General features: G+C 37.6%; 1 protein-coding gene across 3 annotated transcripts in view; it reads left to right on the top strand.

Annotated features, from left to right (window-relative positions):
- LOC110020915 (superoxide dismutase [Fe], chloroplastic-like) overlaps nucleotides 1–7,748 on the top strand; it is a 30,533-nt gene that overhangs the window by 15,749 nt on the left and 7,036 nt on the right. For all 3 annotated transcript variants that reach the window (XM_020719196.1, XM_020719197.1, XM_020719198.1), the window contains exons 4-5: nucleotides 2,111–2,282; nucleotides 2,385–2,503. In XM_020719196.1, the coding sequence (XP_020574855.1) occupies nucleotides 2,111–2,282; nucleotides 2,385–2,503 (291 nt within the window). The remainder of the gene's footprint in view (nucleotides 1–2,110; nucleotides 2,283–2,384; nucleotides 2,504–7,748) is intronic.

Raw genomic sequence — 7,748 nt, 5'->3', positions numbered from 1 at the left:
AAGACTCACTTGATCTTGATCTTCAAAGTTCAGGCTGAATGATGACATCTCAACGTTCATGGAGACTTCTGACATCTCAACGTTCATGAAGAATTCGACTTCCGACATCTCAACGTCCATGGAGAATTCCAACAATACCTAACTATGACAGAGCTGTGAACAAACCAGCGAAATGCTTCTTCACCCTGCGAACAGAACAGCTTGTTGGCGAGAAATAATTTTTTGCTGGCGGGAAATTTTTCAGGATTCGGGTTTAGGGTCGGGCCGGGTCGCGAATACTGATGGAATAGGTGGGGGGCCGGAGTTTACACCTGGTGACAATATATTGGATACGAACGTAATGCATAGTACTGATGGAATAATTTTTCATCATATTCAGCTAACAAAGTTTTTAAAATTGAGTCCAATAATTATAAATATGATTTTAGTAATATTTATCCAGCAATAATATCAGCAGAATATCTAAATTCAATATCAACAAATAATTTATCATTAAAATGTAAAGAAAAGACTATTACAATAACTCATCTAAGGAGTAAATCGCTTTTGAATCAATTAAATAACTATTAACCATAATAACATTTCAATGGTGGACGTGAGGCATGAGTAACTCTAATTTTAGTGATGAATAACTAGTAAATTGAAAGTCATAAAATAATATATAGAGTTTGAAGCAAATAAACTTAACAGGTGAAATCTATTGACTATAGTGTGAACAACAAATTGGGATATAAATGATCAATGAAAGAGGATAGAGTAGCAATTGATATTATGCCATAATAGTTATAAACAATATAAAATCAAAGAATATTTAATATAGAAATGTTTAAATTATGCTTACTTGGTAATATTGCAAGCAAAATATCATTGATTCTTGATTCATGAAATCCTTAATACATCTAAAATCCTTTTACATAGTAGCTACAAATTTATGCATAAAAATGTGTGTTTGACGCTATAAAAATGGAGTTGATTGCTCATAAATTTACCAGTACAAAGATATGATTGATTTTGATCATTGCTTCTAAGCTTCCTTATACATTAAACTAATAAAATTCTCCATCAAAACTTTTTGGGTTATAATTTGAAAATCAAACTTAATAGTTTCACCTTAATGTACATGATTAATGCATATCTAATAAAGACAATAACACAGGTTTAAATGTCCCAAAATCTCATGTTAAACCCTTACTGATTTTCACTTAGAAATTATACTTGATTTGGGTTTTATTTCTTTTTGAAAACACTTAAAATTCTTAGTTTATCATGCTTGTAAATTAATTTATAGTTAGGTTGGAGCATACGTAAATAGAAAAAGATAAGATTTTTGGGATAGGGTTTACTTTCTTATCACATTAAAAGGAAGATAATGATGTTGTAGAAATAAAAAGAAGGAAAAGATGTCGAATCATTTTTCCTCCTCTCCTATTTAATCTTCCTCCCAATTGAATTTGGTGTAGTCGTACCTGAAGTCGTTAGCTGTTGAACTTTGGGTTCTTCTTCTATCCTCCCGTGCTGGCATGCTATGTGCCTTAAGAATTGACGTTGAACATTGCTTCAGTCCATCTCTCAATTGATTTGTAGGTCGGTTTCCTCATCTTCTTCCACATCTCAGTGTGTGTGACTTGCATTACAATGTCCTCATTTGGGTCTAATAAGTTTCATTGTCACTTGCATAAGGTGTTTAAAGCAATGGGTTGACTAGACTGTCTCTACCTAGAAAGTTCTTTATTTTTATGCACTCTGTTGCGCTTGATTACATAAAATGGTAGAGGAAACATGAAGCAGCTTCTGATATCATGTAGAAAGTTTGGTATTCTTATAAGTTAAATCCAATTATTCTGGATTTTTCTAATCTAAAAAAAAAAAATTGAGTACCAAGCAGAGGGATTAAAGATGTATAAATTGCTTTCAATTTTTTCATTAGGTGGGTTTCCATAATAACATCAATCAAGAGCATTTTGTAGTGCTTTGATTTTATTTATATTTAAACCTGAAAATTTAAATTGTTATCTTAGCTGAACATCTCTTTGTTTCAATTTTATGTTTTAAAATACATATTATGTGTTAGTTTTCATAATGATGAATTGTATCGCGAATTAATTTGAAGACTTGGAACCATGATTTTTTCTGGCAATCTATGAAACCGGGTGGTGGGGGTCGGCCATCTGGAATTCTTCTTAAATTGATGGAGAGGGATTTTGGTTCGTTTGAGCTATTTTTGAAAGAGTTCAAGACTGCCGCATTGACACAGTTTGGTTCTGGTTGGGTTTGGCTGACATGTAAGTGCTGCCTTTTTGCTTCTCAAAATCTTAGAACAAAGTTTCATCAAATTGTGTGCTTTAGTAATTTCCTACAGCTAACATGACGTTTAATTTCTTCAGACAAGTCAAATAGATTAGATGTGGGAAATGCTATAAACCCCTGCCCCTCAGCAGAAGACAATAAGCTTGTGGTGACCAAGACTCCAAATGCTATAAACCCCCTTGTCTGGGATTATTCTGTAAGTCATACTTATTTTTCTCTGTATTGTCTTCATGTCATTCAAGCACACTGATAAATTTTATGTTTCTATGATTGAACCATAACTTCTTATAGTCTAGCGATACTAATCTTATTGAGTTTAATACACCTTCAAACCACTAATCTTATTGAGTTTAATACACCTTCAAACCATGAATCAAGCTAATTATTTTACACCTTCAAACCATGAATCAAGCTAATTATTTTCAATGATAGCATAAGATTCCCTGGGCATTTAACCATGAAAATACATTTAGAAACTTTATGCAATCAACATGACTAGGGAGGATTTGTAAAATTATCCTTAAATGGTTGGCATAAAGCAAGATGATAAGTTGCATTATGCTACATAAAAATTAACATGGGCTGAATTAAGCTTCCATCATTGAAGAAAAAAATCTTGTGTTACTAAAATATTGTAAACTTAAGCTTACTTTCCTTTGCCAACATGCTAAATGCGAGCATGTGACTGATAGTTAGATTGTATGATATTTGAAAGTTTTTGGAGCAAGTCAATTGGATTGGTCATCTAAATATTAGCTCTGAACTATGCATACCTTTTTTAGTCAATGTGTTCCTCATGCTCGTTCTGAGCTCTTTGTCACGCGCCGTCATTTTCAAAGAAATGGCAAGACAAGTATGGGAAGGAAAACTCTAGAAGATACATGCATGGAAAGAACCTTCTAGAGCCAAGAAGGTGGAAGAGAGTTCCACACAACTCTAGAAACTTCTACAACTCTAGAAACTACTTCTACCCAATTTCAGAGGTCTATGGAAGACAATACTCCATGAAGAATTTAAGGATGGAGCATGGAGAGTTCAAGAAGAATCTAGAAGGATCTAGGATTATGTATTTATGTAAGAATTATATGGAATAATCCAAAAAATAGGGAATTCTAGAGCATTCTCATGGCTTTGAGCGGGACTATAGATAGAGGTCTCTCCCCTCATTTATAAGCACCTAAGAAAGCATGCAAGTTTTTAAGCTTTCAAGAGTTGTAATTATTCTTTCTTAGTGAAGTGTTCATTTCTCCAATACTTCTCCCTACTTTTCTTCTTATAGTGTTTGGTGCTCACATGAGGATTAGACTGATTTAGTGTCAAAAGAGCGCTAAAGTCGCACGGGTGACTTGGGAAAAGTTAGTCCGTGACAGTTGGTATCAGAGCCTTGGTTTGAAGGAATGACAAAGAGTGTCAAATAGCACGCGACGGAATCGGAAGCCACTAATGTAGAGTCATCTCAAGGACGAGGTCGTCAGGAGAAAAGAGATCCCGTTGCACCCAAGTCATATGAGTGATCCAAGGAGATCATGCATGACTTTTATTCGCACCTTGCTCGGATGGAGCAGACAATGAATGACATGAAGGGCCAAGTAGAGGATCTTGGCCAAAGGGTTGATGGACTCGAGAAGGACGTCACCATCCATTCAACGATCAGAGGTATGATGCTCCAACTTGAGGAGAACTTAATGGGCTATATGGCTAAGTTGCAGGAGAATTTGTTGGGGAAACTCCAAGAGGTGCGAAGAGCCTATGAGGAGGAGATGAGCGACATGTGTGCTAGCTTGGAGGAGATGCGCGGAGATATTTCACTGTGCAAGAGGGCACTAGCGGCATCCACAAGCCATCCCACTTTCAAAGCCAAGAGGATTGAAGTTCCAAAACCTATGAGTCTTGGAGGGGTTCGCAACGCAAAGGAAGTAGAAAATTTCCTATGGGGACTACAGTAATACTTTGGAGCAATAGGGATTGCCGATAAAGATGCAAAAATACAATTTGCATTTCTTTATCTCTCGGGCATCGCTATGCTTTGGTGGAGAATAAGAAAAAGAGATGTAGAGAAAGGTTTGTGCTCTATGTCTACTTTCAATGACCTCAAGAGAGAGCTAAAGAGACAATTTTATCCCGAGAATGTTGAGGATGAGGCTCGAGCCCGACTACGAAGGCTTAAGCATGAGAGCTTGATTCGAGACTACATTAAAGAGTTTACAAGCTTGGTTCTTGAAATCCCTGATATTTCATACAAAGATGCTCTTTTCAACTTCATAGATGGTCTAAGATCTAGTTTAAGAGGCGAGGAGTGCAAAATATTGCCACTGCCATCGCAGCTGCTGAAAGTTTGGTTAATTATTCAAAGGAGTCTAAAAAGCCTGGAGATAAGAAGAGTTGAGCCTGGAGATAAGAAGAGTTGCAATGTCAAAGGTGGGGATGACAAGGGCAAACACAGGGAGGAGAAACGTCGCGAATCAACCCCAACAAAGGCAAGGGACAAGGGGAAGACTAACAACAAGCCATATCAAAACAACAACTTTCTTTGAGAAGTACCTCATTGGGCAAGGGATTGGCCTCATAAGAAAACACTTAATTCTCTCCTTACAAGCCATAAGGAGGAAGAAGAACGTTACGGGGAAAATGACATTGAGGCATATGTGGGATCTCTTCAACTGCTGAACGGGACGCAAGCTCTAAAAAAAACCCCAAGGGAAGGGATTACTCTTTGTGGAGATGACAATAGGAGGGAAGACTACCATGGCAATGGTAGATACGGGAGCTATGGGTGCTTCCCACAACTTCATCTCCAATGAGGAAGCAAAGAGATTGAGTTTGTAGATGACTAAAGGAGAGTGCTCTATTAAAGTCGTCAACTCAACAGAGAAGTCAATCGATGGAATGGCTAAGGGGGTCAAGACCAACATTGGGACATGATCAAGTACTCTAGACTTTTATGTCGTTTCTTTGGATGATTATAAAGTTGTCCTAGGAATGAACTTTTTGGAGCAATTAAGAGCATTCCCAATGCCATTCGTCAATAGCCCGTACATCATGGAAGGGTGTCAAGCTTGCTCAATAATAAGGTTAAACAAGCAATGATCCAAAATGCTATCAACAATCTAATTCAAGGATGACATTGCACAGGACAAGGGGGACAACTTGACTATCCTTCATGATACCAATGAAGGAGAAACGACCCAAGGAGTCGGATGCCAAGGAAAATAAAGGAGGTTCCTAAGGAACCACCGAAAAAAGATGGTTCAACAAAGTTGGAGGCAAGGGATAAGCCGCCAGCCAGGAAGACTTGCTGCATGACACCCATCTCCCATAAAACTAAGGGAAAACCAAAGTTTGCCAAGTCTGGGGGCAAACCAAGAAGGCAGTTTCGAAGGTGCAGGGGAAGCCGCAATGAGGGCATTGCAGGTTTTAAGTGGAGGAGAGTGTTATGCTCCGCCATATTCTAGAAAGTGGCAAGACTTCAAAATAAAACAAGACAAGTATGTGAAGGAAAACTCTAGAAGAGGCATGCATGGCAAGAACCTTCTAGAGCCAAGAAGGTGGAAGAGAGTTCCACACAACTCTAGAAACTTCAACTCTAGAAACTGAAACTTCTACCCAATTCTAGATATCTAAGGAAGGCAATACTCCGTGAAGAATTTAAGGATAGAGCATGGAGAGTTCAAGTAGGATCTAGAAGGATCTAGGATTATGTATTTATGTAAGTATTGTATGAAATAATCTAGAAAGTAAGGAATTCTAGGACATTCTCATAGCTTGGAGGGGGACTATAAATAGAGGTCCCTCACTCACTCTAAAGTAGGATCTAGAAGGATCTAGCAATTATTCTTTCTCATTGAAGTGTTCCTTTCTCCAATATTTCTCCCTACTCTTCCTTAGAGTGCTTGGTGCTCACAAGTCCAAGTGTTGTGAGGATTAGACTGATTTAGTGCCAAAAGAGAGCGTTAAAGCCGCACGGGTGACTTAGGAAAAGTTAGTCCGTGGCATCTTGCTCTAGTAAAATACCATTGCATTCAGTTTTGAATAACATTATTTGTTATTGTTGGATGAAAAGATTGAAAAAGCCAATTTCTATGTTGCAGAACCTCTGCTAAGTGGTTACCATCTGGAGTATAAAAGGTCCAGAGATGGTAGGTGGGAAGTTTCATGAAGGATATTGTGCACTATCCCATCTTTTGATTCATTTCTCCAGCCTCTTTGTTTCATGATGCATCTCATTTAAGTTTTTGAATTATGCCTTTTTCCTTGACCAAAGTTTCATGGAATGAGTTACCTTCAGCCCTTTTAAAGGATGAAGCTAGTCATTTAGGAAATACCATTTTAAGTCTTTTAGGAAAGGGAAAAAAAAAGTGTTGATGAAGTATCCATTGAAAATTTATTGTTCTCTCAACAATCTCCTACCACCCACCGATCCTCTTTTTAAATTGGCTAAGAGTTTCTTTTTGACACGATACAAAGCATAGATATGTATCGATTTTAGAGTATTTTATCTTGAGAATGAGAGCTTCCTCTCATTTGGGTGACTAGGTACCTAATATGAGTGACTGTGCCCTTTTTGGAGGAGTGAATCCTTGCCAATTAATAGTCTGTTTTTTTTTAATGCAATTAGCTTGTTGCCTATAGTCCAAACATTTTTTTTTAGTATGCTATACTTTAAATATTTTGCTCATTAGCTAAGGACCCATTTGGCATCACCATTGTTTCCTGTTTTTATTTTTTTTATTTTTTAAATCATGTTTAGTTGGTATAATTTTTATATATTTTTATATTTTCTTTTTTACAAACACTAAAAAATAGTTAGAAGATGTTTGTTGATCTCGCTTTCGGTCGAGGTGTAGTTTTCCCCTCCTTAGTAGCCTAGGATCTAGCCGTAGGACCTTTCTGTCGACTACTCCTAGAAAACTAGTGAAGGAGTCTTTCCCGTTAGCAATTCTGGACTTTTCTTCGCTCGACTTGACGTTCCATGTAGTAGTCTTGACCGCTATTGCTTAGCAGGTAAGGCTACTCTGAAGGAACTCAGGGAGCATTTCTATAGGACTGCCGGCCTTAAGATTGATTTTACTCGTTGATTTGGCGCCACTGCGCTCTTCTCCGTCCTGTTTAATCGAATTCGAGCCGAAATTTTGATAGGATTTGGACCGCGACGCGTTTTTAACCCGATCGGCAACGAGGTTGCCCGGACGACTCCAGATGACGAAATGGACTGCACCGATGTGTCCGGAACATTGATTTTGCTTAGGAGGGACGTTCGTTTCATTGCGAGGTGCGTCTTGGGGAAAATACCTATTTAAGTGTTAATTATAATAATAAATAATATTTTATTATTATTATTATTATTATAATTAATAACTTATATTAAAATCCTTAACCTAAATCCATCTCCGTCCCCGCCTCATTCCCTCGAACCCGTGGGCCTGCCTTAGCCCTAGGGTGGG

This window comes from Phalaenopsis equestris, unplaced genomic scaffold, assembly GCF_001263595.1.
Source record: "Phalaenopsis equestris unplaced genomic scaffold, ASM126359v1 Scaffold000112, whole genome shotgun sequence".
NCBI classification, from domain to species: Eukaryota; Viridiplantae; Streptophyta; class Magnoliopsida; order Asparagales; family Orchidaceae; genus Phalaenopsis; species Phalaenopsis equestris.
The sequence above is the reverse complement of the archived record's forward strand: the minus strand, read 5'-3'. Positions and strand labels throughout refer to the sequence as shown.